Here is a 14925-nt window from a genome sequence, read left to right as displayed (position 1 = left end):
GGGCACAGCTCGGAGCAGCTCAAAGGTGCATCCAGGGACGGGGCATTCACAACTGCTCTAAATAATTAACTGCAATGATTCTTTTCATCCGCATTTCAGCCTCCGCACATCCCAGTCATCTAATTCTCATATGCTTTTCGTCCACATGGCAGCACGAGGCTGATAGGAGGCTAGTTTTCTGGATTACAGGGTTTAATGGTTTAAAAGACAAAACACACTCATTGACATTCTTAAATATTTATTCCATAGAATCATTTTATGTATGACACAGTAGTTTAAGAAGCTGCATCCCAGCATATCTACAGAGCCTACTGTAACGTGAACGGGAGAAACCTTAAAAGAAGCTTGAGCACAAACAATCCTGCGTTGACATACAGAAGAACACAGCCCTTTTTCAGCTCCATAAGCACCCTACCAGCACTAGGCATGATAAAGAGGCAGCAAACTCCATTTCAGGTGGGAAGTGACTGCAGTATGGGACTTGTACTCAGTTCTGCTGCCATCAGTATAAAGTGTTGTCACTTTTAAACTCCAGTTTGCTGCATAGCCACTACCCAGTTGTGCTGTCTGCACTGACAGGAGGCTGCTCTTAATAGGGAGGAAGAAAAGCTCCAGCAGAAAACAGAGGTCACTGAGGATGGCATCTCATTAAGTGCTTAAGCAGCTTCACAACTTCTTGCTATGAGGAGGCTGAAAACAAGAACCCACCAAGTGTTTTTTAAAAAGTGTTTCTGTAGATGCCAGTAATCTCCAGAGCCATTAATGACATATCATTGAACCACAGGACATCTCAGTTCTAGTGAGCAGAACACCCAATGGAGAGGTACAACATCCCACAACCTACCCTGTTCCTGCTTCGAAACAGCCCCTGTGCTAGCTGGACTTTGATCCAATTGCCTGCAGCACTCCTGTTCCTGTGCCTCATGGTGGAATCACTGCCTTAGCAGATAAAGGAAAAGAAATTTAACAAGCTGTGGACTTTAGCAAGTAGTCAGCTTGTTTGCTCCTCTGTACAATTAAATAAAGTCATGCAAAGAGGCCAATGTATCCAGTTGTTGAAAGGTTTGCTTTAAAAACAGAAAGCAGAGAAGAATATGTTACAGGAGGCTGACACCTACGCTACATTTCATACTTGAATGTGCTGCAGGTGTTTGCCTACATGGTACCGCTTTTTGAATGGGAAGAAGTTAAGCAGCCAGCTGAAATACACCACTCAGCACAGCTGATAGGAATCTGAAGCTTACTAGGTCCGAACTCTAGCCATTAGTCATAGTTCCAGGTTATACAACATCATGCTATTATTCTCCACTTAGAGCCCCAGCCTCTAGTACTAAGCTTGCAAGTCTGTTCTGAAGAGTTGGAGTGTAAACAGTGGTTTTACAAAATCCTTTTTCATGCTGTTCTTCAGGTCTAGTATAGATTGCACAAAGGCAAAGCTGGGAGTAACAGAACTAAACATATGGAGACTTAATTCCTCCACTTTCAAAACTAAGCTTATTTAATTCCTAATGCAGCAGCAGGTGATATTGCTACAGCACTGGACTCCTGCTTTTATATCAGCATACAGTTTCCTTTTACCAAGTGCTGGAGTTACTTACTGAAACATTAAGATGTAGAGTAAAAAGACACACTGATCTCAAAAGGTTAACTTAAGAAGCTGAAGTGGGGTAACCACAAACACATTAAAAGACCTCAAATGTTATCATCAAAAACTTTCTTGGCTCTACAGCCATCTAGCATTCCTCCTCCCTCACAGGCAGTAAAGTATACAGCACGACTTCAGAAACAGGGTGTTTCATCTGCCAATGGGCATTGCTCTAGTCATATAACCTGCTGAGGGCCAAGGAGGAGAAACAGTTACCAACTAGTCTGGCAAATACTTCTTCAGTATCAAATGCCAAGGGAATAGTCTCGGACCTAGCAGACCACCACCATAATCAACAGCCACTGCCATTCAGTGGTAAGACTGCCAAGTCTGACAATCACCTCCATGGGAGGTACACAAAGACTGCTGGGAAGAATGTACGCTGTAAGCAACTCTTGTGCAGTCCTGAATCAGTTTACCCTTATACAGGGTTTTTCTCGTGACAAAGGCTTTCACCCTTGTCCTACCCCAGCAATTCCTGGACTTCTGGTGTTTACAGACAGACCGTGTTTCAGCTCACAGGTGGAAGAGGTATAATATGGCAGGCCACAGAAGTTCCTAAGTCTTGTTTGCAAAAAAGACAAGCAAAAACTTCATCCCCCCACGACCATGGGGACTGCAGTCTGCTCCAGTATTCCAGCTTCAAGACGACAGCCTCTGAAAGCTGCTGACAGTAGTAAGAATGCTATCATTCTAAGTACTGCATTTGCCTAGGATGCATCTGAGCACAGATTCACATGATAGGCAGGGCTCACGTGACAAGAGATGAAAGCGTAAGGTGACTTGTACAGCTATGATCAGAGCCATCATATGAAGAGCCACTGGACCAAAGAACAAGAAACAGGTTTTCTTCTCTGCAATGTCCCAGGCTGCAGCTGAACAAATGCCTTGTTGCCATAATTACCCAGTCAGTTTTGCTTCTGCACAAAGTCTGCCTCCTTTGTAGATAAGTCTGTTTGTGTCCCAGAAGAAAAAAAGCCCATCACAACTCTTGCTTTATGCAAAGTAGGTAGGATAAAGGTGTCAACAGCTGGTTAGAAGTTATGACATCTTCTTATTGGGGCACCAAATAGTGTCAGGATAGAGAAGACAATGGACAGATTTAAACCTGTGAAGGGAAAAAAAAAAAAATAAAAGTGAAATTGAAAGTCTCCAGACCAGGAACATGCTAGCACTGAATGTGCAGCAGCCTAATACAGCAGAGAAGGTGGCTCTACCCATCTATAACTGTGATAAGATCTGGTATGAGAAAATAATCCCATGAGTGAATTTGATCATCTTGCACCTGAAAAACATGAACAAGACAGGGAGATCTTGTTTTGAAAGTAGACACTTACCTGGTTGGGTCTTGCTGAAGTCCAAACACTCCTCCCACACTCACAACATTGTGTTTGTTCTCAGGGTCCCCATAACTTAGGGTTACCTGGAAAAGCAAATAAAAACTCAGAAGCTGAGATACTACTGCAGAAAAACAGAATAAGGATAGCATGGTTATGAATGAGGTACAAAGAGAGCACTCCCATCTGCACTGCCTAATAATATTACCAGGAAAACACAAGCAAGCATTTCATAGGGGCAAAACTACACTTTTGTTTGTTCATAGCTGTCAATCTGCAAGAGGCAGAAAAAGCACCAGGACAGCCTCATAGCTCCATCTACTGCTGCTATCCCAGTAATTTAAGAAATGAAGCAAACAAACCCGAGTCTCATTTATCCTGATTAAGTTTCTTGAAGTCAGCCTTAAAAATGATCAAGCATTTAGTTATGCCTTAGTTATTGAAGAGGTACTTGCTATAGCTCTGATTCTGGTATTGTTAAACAGCATGAATGAAGACAGAATTTGTTAGACAACAATACTTTCTCACGCAGCAGGCAAACTAAATGTTACCTTCGTCAACTGCTGCTACTGCGTCTCTTGGAAACTCAAAGGTGACAAAAATGGACAACAATATTTAGATGAAAAAGTAGAATAAAGCAGAACATATGCCTGAAAGAAAGGACATCTACATGGCCAAAATGTCTAGGGTGGAAGCACGCTTTGTACCTAAATGAAGGAGTTTGACAGGATATGGCTGAGTTACTCTATAGACATCATATTTTTGCCAAAATGTACTAAGTCCATTCACAGGCTGCTTTCTGATCATCTGAGGCGTGATTAGAGAAAGAGGACACAAGGTTTAGCCCTACCTGTTGCAGCACAGACTCGCCTTGTAGTCTCTGCAGATTTTCCAGATGGGAATGGAACAACGGGCTGTGCAGCAGCTTTACTTCCAGCAGCCCTTCAATGATGTAGCCAATCGTGCAGTCATCAGGAAGGCGCACTCTTTCTGCAGTACTGATGAAGTTACCCAGGCTGTGAGACAAAAATCAAACACACTTTAAAGTTTACCAAATGCAGATTAATGGAGCTCAGCTAGGAGGAGTGTTTACCTGGCCCAGGGACTCATCTTCAGAGCAAGACCTCTGCTGATACAGAATCCTGCTCCACCTGTGGCAAACCAGAATTTCACGCTTGTCTTCTGAAGAAGCAACAAGGAAAAAAACACAAAAAACACACACTAGTTACTGATAATCAGATTTTCTCTGCTTGGCTGGGTAAGGAGGAGGACATGAGGCTCTACTGGATATCAAACTGCACCTGAGTCAGAACAAGACTACAGGCTAATCCTACTTCTGCAGGCTGATGAAAACCTGGTTAGCTGCTCTCTCTAATTAAATCCCACCTTGGAAATGACACCAGGCACACCATCAGGTTTACACAACTGAGAGAGCACACGTGAAGTGGGAAACTACAATGCCACTTTTAAAGAATTTCAGACATCTCCTGTCAGTCCAGTCTCCCTGAGGAAATCACAGCTGTTTTGTTGGACGCTTGCCTCCAGGAAGGCTGCTATGTTATGCAGTTTTTCCTAACAATGTGCTTTATAACTGACTTTCTGGCTAGCGAATTGATTTATTTTCAGTCCTGTTAGCAGAGAGGACCTCTGAAAACTTGTATTTCAGCTCATGAACCTTGGAACTGAGACACCTTTTCTTCTACATCGTGGAAACACAGTAACCAAGCAATATTGCAAAAGCTAGGCCTTCAATGCCCACCCATGCCAATGTATCACCCATCTGAGCTTGGTTCAGGCTGGTAACAGTGGGATACTGCTCTCAACAGCCCCACCCTTCAAAAATAAAACAAAGCCACAACTCCACCACAACAAAAGCAACAGGTATCAGCCCCCAAAACTATTAGAACAAAGGGAAGAGTCAAGGTGGAGAGGCCCTACTCACCTCAGTGTGAGATCACCAACATAAGTGAGCAAAGGAAGAGAAGCAGACACCAACCCAGGAGACAACTCTATTGTACGTAAGCACGTGAGGTGAGATCAAAGGTACATTTAACCTGGCACTCTGACAATGGCCATTACTTGCACATTAAATCATTTGTTTTTATGGTGGACCTATGAACTCTCATATGGTTTTAAAAATGTAAAATGCTCAGGATGATTCTCAGCCTAACTATAAAGCCGCTTACTGATCCATCGCTTTGGATATGGTCAGCTGCTTCAATGGGATGGTCCAGACTCGGTCGCCCCACATAGACATCCTGGCTAGGTGAGAAGGCAGATAAGAGACGCAACAGAGTCCGTGGATTCACATAGTTGTCATCGTCCACATGGCAAAACCACCTTCAAATAAACAAAAACAACAACAACAAAGTTACTGCAGAGCCGTGACAAAGAAACAAGTTACAGTTTTACAGCTGAGTTGTGGTCCTTAGAGGAAACAGCATATCCTACCATCCTGCAGAACATAACTTGGAGAATGAAACCACCTATAGACTTTAAATATGCAGATGCTGAATCCTTGCTAGGTTTCAAATGATCCTTGTTTACAGACACTGCTTCCTGCTGTACTATCTTCCTTATACTCTGTTTTAACTAACGCAGCTGAAAGAAACAAAGCTGACCACAACACTTACTTTTGTCCAGATTCTAGGAATTTATCATATTCCACAGACATCTTGCAGCACAAAGCTTGTCGGGTGTGGACAGCAGAACAGTTGGTGTTGATCATATGATCCCCTGGAAGGGAATAAAGAAATAAAATAAGCCCCATCAAGTTTGGGAAGAATGAATGGTCCAAAAAAGACCAAGTATAAATTTGGCACTATTACAATACAGTGAGACTGCATACTGCGATACTGTGTATTGCATGGAGAGTAAATGCCAAGACAAGCAGGGCTCACAGGCTGTGCAAATGGAATAATGGCAAGAACATAAAAAGCACAGAATTGAAGGGGTTGGAAGGGAGAACATCTGGAACCAGCAGGTTCTCTAACATAGGTTGCACAGGAAAGCATTCAGGTGAGTTCTGAATATCTTTAGAGATGTGGTTTGACTGCAGGGTATGGCCAGGAGACTGTATGCAAAGGAAGCACCTAATATAGCTTTAGACCAGAGAGACTGAAGCTTACAAACAGGAAGGAAGCATATGCAAAGGTGAATGCAGGAAGCTCCAAGCTTTTTGTCCAGGTAGTAAGTAGGCACAGCATTTTCTGCTATCTTAGTGTCCCTAATTGCTTGTACAGCATGAAATAAGGGCTTCTAGGAAAAGCATGACCAATACAGAACTCAGTTATAACAGACAACACCCTTCTGCACCACACAGCTCACCTGCTTTCAGGCGCAGCTCTCGATCCTCCCAGTCTGTGAATATAAATGTCTGCAGAAGACAAAAATGGGTCAGGACAAAGGTGTGTGTGTAATTAAGGACTTCCAAAACGAGCATCTACTTTGCTCAGTTCCCTGTCAGAACACTATTTTATCTTATTGATTAATTTCATGTTAGCCATTATAGGGGAACCCCAGCACCTTCAGCTCTTGCCTTACTGGATAAGTGTTCCAACACTACAAACTATAAGAAATCATTTCAGAACACACCTGAAGTGTTGGACTCCTTATCCCAGGGTACAGATAAAGAGCTTCCAAATATGAAATACCATCTTATTGGAGATTGTTTTCCTCTTCAATTTCATGTGTGTGTGTGTGTGAGCCATCCACAACTCTTAAGCAAGCTAAGAGGTGACCAAACTGCTGGGTAAAACTACACTAAGATGCAATGAATGTAATGAAATCTCTAAGTAAGGGAACAGGTTCTATGTCAGTCTTCAGCTCTGTTACTGAACTACTTCATCCAAAACATCAGCATCGAAGCCAACATCAGCACCAAAAACCTCAGGCCACCACGGAGTGCTTTTCCCAGTCCTCAAAGCGCGGTTTGTGTGTGGGCTCGGTGAGAAAGTGGCTCAATTGAGACTGAACTGAGCCACACATTGCGATGAAGCTCTTGGGGCCGCTTTCCAAACCGTGTCGGTGTGAGCCGTGTGAATCCCGGCCGGTCGCTCACCTGTCCTCTCGCTCGTGAGATCCAGGTTTGGAACAGCAGCTCCATGCGGCTCTTGTGATACTTCCTGGTGGTTTTCACGGCGATGAAGATGTCCTTCAGCTCCAGGCTCTCTCTGGCCGATCCTCCGTGCGGCCCCACGCGGCTCCTCCTGTCGGTCCATGGGCTCGCAGCGATGTCCCGGCCGCCCCCCGCCGCCCCCGACCCGCCGCGCTCCCCGGTCACGTCGCTCCCCGCGGGCGGCTCCTCCCGTTTCGGGGCTGTTCCGCTGGGCCCGGCGGGCGGCGGGCGGCGGCGGGGCGAGGCGGGGGGCTGCCCCCGGGGTAACAGCAGCAGGAGGACGGCGGCGGCGGTAACGGACAGCAGGAAGCAGCTTCTGCGGAGCCCCAGGCAGCAGCTGCTCATGTTGCGGCCCCCGCCGCGCCGTGCGGCCGCCTCATGGCCCCGGGAGCCCCAGCACGCGGCACCGGGACGCGGCGCAGAACACGGAGGGCAGCGCCCGGGAGCTCCGGGCCGAGCCGCTGCAGCGAGGAGCCGCCCTGATCCTAGGCCGGACCGAACGGGGGAGCGGCGGGACGCGGCCCCTTTAAGAGCTTCACCTGTCGGGTGCGGGCCGGCCGCACAGAGCGACCCGGAAGTGAAAGCCGGGCTGGCGGTGGGGGCGGGGCGGTCGGCCGGAAGTGTCGGTGTGAGGGAAGGATGCCGCTGCCCGTCCAGGTCTTTAACCTGCAGGTACCGCACGGACCGAGCCCGGCCCTACCGGTATCTCCGGTATCGCCCGGTATTTCCCGGTATCTCCCGGTATTTCCGTTGCGTTGCGTTCGGTGCCGTCGCTGCGCTGTGCTCGGCGGCCGAGCCCGGTCCTGTCTCGTTGTGGCCTCGGGGCGGCGCGGTGCGGCCTGCATTACCCGGCGGCTCCAACCGAGCGGCGGTTTGTGGCGTTGGAGGCGGCACCGGGGGGGGCGTGAAAGGCCGGAGGAGCCGAGAGACACCGGGGGGACACGGGGGGAATGAGAGCGGCTGGGGGCGGCTGTGACCGCACCGGGATACAGAGAGTTGCTGAGCCGAGCTGAGGTTGTAGGGTTTGGTTTTATTTTTCTTCTTTTTATTACTAAAATTTGGTTCTTATTTCACCAAGTCCTTAATCCATGGAGTCACAGCTCATTACTTTTGAGCAGGAAACATCCAGGTCTGACCACGTTCTGCTGTTGTAGGGTGCAGTGGAGCCCATGCAGATCGATGTGGATCCTCAAGAAGACCAACAAAACGCGCCCGATATCAACTACGTGGTGGAAAACCCCACTCTGGTACGTGCTGGTTGTGGGCAGGGCTGCATTGCTACCATAGCTTTGTCCTTTCAGTTCTCTGAGCAACTTCATTTTGCTTCTTGTTATTTAAAGCTGACTTCATTTTCTTTATACATAGTTTGGTAAGGAGCAAAGGCTGCAGGAAATCCCGTGTGGCTCGTGGTGTGGTGTCTTAATTTGATGCTGTTGCCATCTTTGCTTTCTAAGCCTGAGCTCTGTTTGCAGGACTTGGAGCAATATGCATCTAGTTACAGCGGTCTGATGCGGATTGAGCGGCTGCAGTTTATTGCTGACCACTGCCCACAGCTGCGGGTGGAAGCTCTCAAGATGGCTCTGTCGTTTGTCCAGAGAACTTTCAATGTTGATGTGTATGAAGAAATCCACAGGAAGCTGTCTGAGGCCACCAGGTACTGACAGCATGGCAGGCCTGTGTTGCTCTTTTTCCCTGAATACAGGTGTTCCATTGCAGGGAACTTTACATCTGTAATGCCAAAATGTTCCTTAGACATCTTATCTCATTCTTAAGTCATAGTGTTTTAAAGGGCTACAGGTAGATACGGAGAGAAGCTTAATCCTTGCAACTGCGCCAGGTATTAATGAGCACTCCCTAGGTAAATTATGAAGTTAAAGGTTATTTTAAGCTGCTCTTGAATTAGTGAATTAACACCTCATCTAAATATTTGCCCTGCCCTTCCTCCCCTTCCTCCCCTTCCTCCCCTTCCTCCCCTTCCTCCCCTTCCTCCCCTTCCTCCCCTTCCTCTTTGCTCTGTTTGATGCATGTGGTGGTACTGTTTTTGTTTTGTATTTGTTCAGAAAAGTTTGCAGGGTATCAATCAGATCCAACTCTTTCAGGGAGCTGCAGAATACACCTGATGCTGTCCCTGATAGCGGAATTGAACCTCCTCCTCTCGACACAGCCTGGGTTGAAGCTACACGCAAAAAAGCTCTTCTTAAACTGGAGAAACTTGACACAGATCTGAAAAATTACAAAGGGAACTCCATCAAAGAGAGTATCAGGTGAGATGCAGAGGGTTCTGCTGGAGCAAGGAAGAGCATTTTGCTCCTCCAGGCACCTAACACAGAATGTCAGCTGCATTCATTGCCTTAGGTCAGTGAGCTGAGTTACTTGTTCAGAACAAACTCGGTATCCCTTCTTCCCCTGCTCTTTCTAAGCATGCAGTTTGTTACTGTTTTAATTCCTGTCCTGCAGGAGAGGCCACGATGACTTGGGTGATCATTACCTTGACTGTGGGGACCTCAGCAACGCTCTCAAGTGTTACTCACGAGCCCGTGATTACTGCACCAGTGCTAAGCATGTGATCAACATGTGTCTCAATGTCATCAAGGTAGGAAGGCCTGCAGGGAGTGTGGTATGTGGCATCCTGACATCTACCATGGATCCCACCTATATTTTGCTCTGGCTGCACCTTTTGTGTCCACAATTGTATTACTTGTTGATAAACACCATTTATTCATGTCTATACTATGTTGTTCCTGGCTCTCTGCAGGTCAGTGTCTACCTCCAAAACTGGTCTCATGTTCTGAGCTATGTAAGCAAGGCTGAGTCTACGCCAGAAATTGCAGAAGTAAGGTCCTGCTTTTTAATTTGCATGAATTTTCCCTTTGTTTTCTGTCTCCAAAGTTTGTAAAATAATGTATTAAATTCCCCCTTTTACAAAGTGCTCCCTCAAAGACTTCCTTCATCTTACAGTCTATTCTTCCTCTAATCCAGTCACTCCCTGTATACTATTCCTTTTGAGATTCATTGTTAATTGTCTCCCATGATATGCATGTAGGAAATCATACTCGTGGTAAAAGCAAAGAGACTTCTTGTTCTCAGTTTGTTTCTTGTTTCCTGAGATTGATAGGTGAAGTTATCTTGCTGTTGAGATTTGCAAGTCAGTTATTAGGGTGAAATATCCCAAGGATTTGGGATATGGTTTTCAAACTGTTTGTTCACTGCTGCTTTTTCTCATCCTGTAGCAAAGAGGAGAAAGAGACAGCCAGACACAAGCAATTCTCACTAAACTGAAATGTGCAGCAGGTGAGTCCTTTAGCTTCTATTTTTTTAATACCTGGTTTTCTTCTTATCTGTCCATAGGAATCCCAGACAATAGAATATACTTGATTTATTTTATTCTCTCATATCTGACAACCTTGATTTTCTCACCAGAAATGCAGAATTGAGTGAAGCTTAATGAGATGGAACTCTCATCGGTGTATTTTAAAGGATGCTGGTTACTGTCTGAGAATCATGCTTCACTTCAATAGAGAAGGCATTAGCAACCTTAGGGGGGTGCATGTTCTACTCCCTTTTACAGTTTTTACAATGAGAGGTTTCACACTTTTTCCCCTCACTCATATTCTGTCATAAACAGAGGACTGTCTTTTCCTGATTTCCAGGCTTGGCTGAACTTGCTGCACGGAAATACAAACAGGCAGCAAAGTGCTTCTTGTTGGCATCATTTGATCACTGTGATTTCCCTGAGGTGAGGGCCATGAGGGAGCTGCGTGGGCTTGGAGGGAATATAATTCTAATAAATACTAGTTTGTAAAATTCAGGTGCTGTAGTTACCCTCACAGCACTCCTGTATGGTTTGGTGGTACTGTGAGCCATGTCTTACAAAAAAACAAAGCAAAACAACCCCAAAAAACCCACAACTGGACAAATAACTCTGGCCTTGAGTTCTCTGAATGCTTTAGGTCACGTAGGCATGTCTGTGAAATCTGTGTACCAGTCATGCCTGGTCAAAAGACTGGCTGCTGGAATTGACTTCTGCTCTGAGCAGTGGGCAGTCGCACCTCAGCTTCTGGTGAATACCTGAGAGCATGCTGTGGTTTGCACTGCGTTTGATAAAGACTGATCTCATTAGTGGGTTAAGGAAAGGCCTAGAGTAGAATACTTAATTCCAACCTTCTGCCATTTCATCAGTCAGTCACAATGTTGCCATTCAGTGCTCTCTCAATCTCTCTCTCCAGCTGTTATCTCCTAGCAATGTAGCTGTGTATGGTGGTCTCTGTGCCTTGGCTACGTTTGATCGTCAGGAACTGCAACGGAATGTGATCTCCAGCAGGTAGGTGATGCTTTGTCAGGAGTTTGTATGGCATGGGGCATCCTTTGTAGATATGGCACTTTGAGTATGGATTCGGGAAGGATTAGTAGCACTAGATGTTCCAGGCTCCCAGCCCTCTTGCACATGGGCTCTGGTCTGTTAGGGAGTCGGTTCCTGGAATGTCCAGATGATAGCTGGAGTTTGTAGTCTTGCACTTTGGAGTGATGATGTTGTGGGGTGTGAAGTGGTGGGTTTCAGGGTCTAATCACTGCCATGTTTATTTGTAGTTCCTTCAAATTGTTTTTGGAGCTGGAGCCACAGGTTCGTGACATCATCTTCAAGTTCTATGAATCTAAATATGCTTCATGCCTGAAGATGCTGGATGAGATGAAGGTGAGTTGCAGGAGAGTGGTGCAAGAAGAGGTTGTGACAGTTTCCTTCCCAGTGCCTTTTGTGAGGAACTATGTTTCTTGTTCATCTTTTCTGTGGTGTCTTCTACCTCCTGACATGGTAGGTGGAAACAGAGAGTAGTTTTGGTGCAGGTGGTGAGGAGAAATTATGCAGTTTTTTAAACATGGATTGAGTTCTTTAGTAGATTGCAACTTCTCTCATTCATTCTTAGTTTTTTTTTTTGCCTTGCTGTAGTGGATATTAATATCCTTTAGGGTCAAATATATTTATGTTTTTTAAGAACATAGGATTAATGTATTTTTTTTCCTATGCTGTGCCTGAGATTCTGATGTGTATTTTTGCACAGGACAACCTGCTGCTGGATATGTACCTTGCACCTCACGTCAGGACACTTTATACTCAAATTCGAAATCGTGCCCTAATTCAGGTAATTGTTGCTGTAATCCTAAGAGGTGGATAAGCACTGAGACAGGCTATCTCTCTGTCATTGTTTTTCCAGAGGATGGGGAGTCTTCTTGGTAACTGAATGTTTTCTTATTCCTAGTACTTCAGCCCCTATGTGTCAGCAGATATGCACAAGATGGCGACTGCTTTTAATACCACAGTGGCTGCTCTGGAAGATGAACTTACTCAGCTGATTTTGGAGGGACTGATCAATGCCCGAATAGACTCGCACAGTAAGGTGAGTGCATCTGAGTCACAGACTGTGGATTGAACAGCTGTCCTAAGATTGAAGAATTCTCTGTTCCCGGGCTGCTTTGAAATTGCATTCATGTATTGTGAATGGTGTATTCAGTAGGGCTGATCTCCAGACACTGTGATACACCAGCTTTATTCCATAGTGCAGAAAGGGCTTTCTGCTATGGAGCCCTGTCATAGCTCCTGCATAGAGTTTTTGTATTGCTTGCAGATTCTTTATGCTCGGGATGTAGACCAGCGCAGCACAACTTTTGAGAAGTCTTTACTGATGGGCAAAGAGTTCCAGCGACGTGCCAAAGCGATGATCCTGCGAGCTGCAGTGCTGCGCAACCAGATCCACGTCAAGGTATGGCCACGTTATATAGGATGCAGGGCAGTGAGACAGTTAGTATTAATTCTTTAATTATGTAGGAAACAAAGAGTGGCTTAAAGCTTCTGGTTCAGCTTGCATAGGAATGGTGCACTTGAACTGTAGAAATGGTAAACACAAAGCTTTTGCATATTTGTCATTATGAATTTGGAGGTGTGCTCTTCTGCTGCTGTTATCCTGCTTGTTGTCACCTGTGTGTGTTTCCTTTGGTCTCTTTGGAAGCACACTGAGGGATATCACTAACTAGGATGTGTTTTGGTCTTTTTGTTGCAGTCTCCTCCAAGAGAAGGTAGCCAAGGGGAGCTTACACCAGCTAACAGCCAGTCCAGAATGAGCACCAACATGTGATGATAAACTTCATGCGTTACCAAAAGAAATGGTCTCTCTGGGACTCTGCCCAGTGTCACACCCACAAACTGCTGAGCTTCACAAACTGTTCCTGCCTCCCTCACTTTGTGCTCGGATTGAGAGGGTCAGGGCTGATGATGGATAATAGGAATGTTCCAGTCACTTCAGTTCTCCTTGAAAAGAAATTCTTTCTCAAAACGGCGTCCCTGCAATGGGTCATCATTTCAGGTTTAGTAGGATTCTCCCCTCCTTCTCCTTCACCAGTCACTCCATAGAGTGTTGGCAGATTATTTATACAGATGCTGATTTGAGGTTGGTTCAGCTGCTGTTAGTTTTCTTGTTTCTGAGCTGCAAAAACAGGTAGTGTTCAGCTGAACCAGCAGGATCGCTCTAAGATGAGTTTCACTGGTAGGAAAGTATTGCTTTGTTTCTGAGCAATGCTGTGCTTTCTCTTTATTTCAAATAAACCCTTTGAAGTGCGTTGCTCTCAGTTACGCAACTGGAGTTCTGGTTGGAGATGTGATTCTTTTGAGAAACTCTTAGTGTTTTGTTTGTTTTACCTGCACCTAAACACGTGGCACTGTTTCCATGCATTCAGTCTCAGGCCTTTATTTTAGGTTGTTATGTGTATGTGGCTCTGTGTTGGTTTTCCTTCTCTTTGGTCTCTGTTTTCAAAGACTGTTTCCTGATGTGCTTCCACTTGTGCATGACCTGGCTTTGGGATCCTCCCTTATCACAGCAGTCAATCTCTTCCTTCTGTAAATGCTGCTCTGCTTGTACTGCCATCGTGTGTGATGGTTTCCCAACACGTGCAGTAGTCAGTTCTGGCAGCACAGATAAATGCTATAGAAAACCATGCAAGTCCTGGAGCAGAGCAACAGTCAATCCAGGTGCTGCTCTGCAGGTGCATTTATTCCCATTTTCCTTTTATAAAGGGGTTAAAGTTGGCAGCCCAGGTGTGTCTGTGTGTGTGGTGTTAATGCAAGGAGACATGCACTGAATCTGAAGTCACTGCAGCTTTGCATTCATCTTATCCATAAGGTAAGCTGAGAATCTGGGTCCAGCCCTGACTGGTCCGGTAACTGACTACAGATGTTATTGTTCATCTTTTTTTTTCTTAATAATAATAATAAATGTTGTTATAACGGTGCATTAAACAGCAGGGTTGAAAAGTTTATTTTTGGGGGTCTTTGGAATTTTGTGTTTAAAATCAATTTCTAGGTGTCCTGATCTCAAGGTACCAAAGTTCTGCTCAGCTTGGAGGTGTTTTATAGGCTGCTTTGTGTTGCCTTCTGGTCTGGTTGGAGATGGAGCTTGGATGAAATATGAAGGAAGTGCTGCTTGAGGGAACGTTCTAACAACAGAAATCCTGGTCTGTTTGTGTGAGGCTGCAAAATAACAGCAGTGCTCTTTCCCTTTGTGCTTTTTATGACTCGGATATTGGAAGTGGAAGCAATAGTTTGTGTGATGTCTTTGGTTAATTGGCTGCTGAGGTAAATTGCTGTTCATCTCTGCAGTAATTCTGGGAAAGTAATTCTAATGCTGAAGGAAAGAGGAAATCCATTCAGGGTTATCACTGCCTGAATGTTCCTGTTTCTGAAGTGGAACCTTGGTACCATTTCTGATGAAAAGATCTCATGCCCTGCTCTTGGAAAGGCTGGTTTTGCAATTCAATCAGGTGTATCACATTAAGCTACT

At 45.4% G+C, this 14925-nt stretch overlaps 2 protein-coding genes across 4 annotated transcripts; one reads left to right on the top strand and one right to left on the bottom strand.

The window, feature by feature from the left end:
• Positions 1-221: 221 nt before the first annotated feature.
• RFNG (RFNG O-fucosylpeptide 3-beta-N-acetylglucosaminyltransferase) lies at positions 222-7606 on the bottom strand. The gene is made up of 8 exons (XM_015879687.2): positions 7043-7606; positions 6310-6358; positions 5616-5718; positions 5169-5322; positions 4076-4164; positions 3833-3998; positions 2983-3068; positions 222-2753 (listed from the first exon to the last, which is right to left on the bottom strand). Exons 1-8 carry the CDS (start codon positions 7442-7444, stop codon positions 2687-2689), a joined length of 1116 nt encoding a protein of 371 aa, XP_015735173.1. The 5' UTR covers positions 7445-7606; the 3' UTR covers positions 222-2686.
• A 46-nt stretch (positions 7607-7652) lies between these two features.
• On the top strand, positions 7653-14384 carry GPS1 (G protein pathway suppressor 1). 3 transcript variants are annotated; one of them, XM_015879685.2, is made up of 14 exons: positions 7653-7771; positions 8254-8346; positions 8572-8753; positions 9199-9363; positions 9557-9692; positions 9855-9932; positions 10330-10390; positions 10750-10835; positions 11326-11420; positions 11687-11792; positions 12157-12237; positions 12355-12492; positions 12721-12855; positions 13153-13707. In XM_015879685.2, exons 1-14 carry the CDS (start codon positions 7739-7741, stop codon positions 13225-13227), a joined length of 1464 nt encoding a protein of 487 aa, XP_015735171.1. In that variant the 5' UTR covers positions 7653-7738; the 3' UTR covers positions 13228-13707. The 3 variants fall into 3 exon arrangements, with proteins under 3 accessions (XP_015735171.1, XP_015735169.1, XP_015735172.1); XM_015879683.2 differs by having other exon boundaries at positions 7722-7801; positions 13153-14384; XM_015879686.1 differs by lacking the exon at positions 7653-7771 and adding an exon at positions 8018-8113.
• Positions 14385-14925: the final 541 nt, after the last annotated feature.

This window comes from Coturnix japonica, chromosome 18 (genome assembly GCF_001577835.2).
Source record: "Coturnix japonica isolate 7356 chromosome 18, Coturnix japonica 2.1, whole genome shotgun sequence".
In the NCBI taxonomy this organism is placed as follows: domain Eukaryota; kingdom Metazoa; phylum Chordata; class Aves; order Galliformes; family Phasianidae; genus Coturnix; species Coturnix japonica.
Note: the sequence above shows the minus strand (reverse complement) of the source record. Positions and strands in the feature narration are given on the sequence as shown.

Bases quoted from the DNA above. Each gene is read 5' to 3' on its own strand.
- RFNG (XM_015879687.2), bottom strand. From the start codon at position 7,444: ATGAGCAGCTGCTGCCTGGGGCTCCGCAGAAGCTGCTTCCTGCTGTCC. The intron at 4,165-5,168 runs GTAAGCGGCTTT...TTGCTTCTTCAG, and splicing joins ATATCCAAAGCGATGGATCA to AAGACAAGCGTGAAATTCTG. The intron at 3,069-3,832 runs GTAGGGCTAAAC...TTGCTTTTCCAG, and splicing joins GCGAGTCTGTGCTGCAACAG to GTAACCCTAAGTTATGGGGA.
- GPS1 (XM_015879683.2), top strand. From the start codon at position 7,739: ATGCCGCTGCCCGTCCAGGTCTTTAACCTGCAGGTACCGCACGGACCG. The intron at 11,421-11,686 runs GTAGGTGATGCT...GTTTATTTGTAG, and splicing joins CGGAATGTGATCTCCAGCAG to TTCCTTCAAATTGTTTTTGG. The intron at 12,856-13,152 runs GTATGGCCACGT...TTTTTGTTGCAG, and splicing joins GCAACCAGATCCACGTCAAG to TCTCCTCCAAGAGAAGGTAG.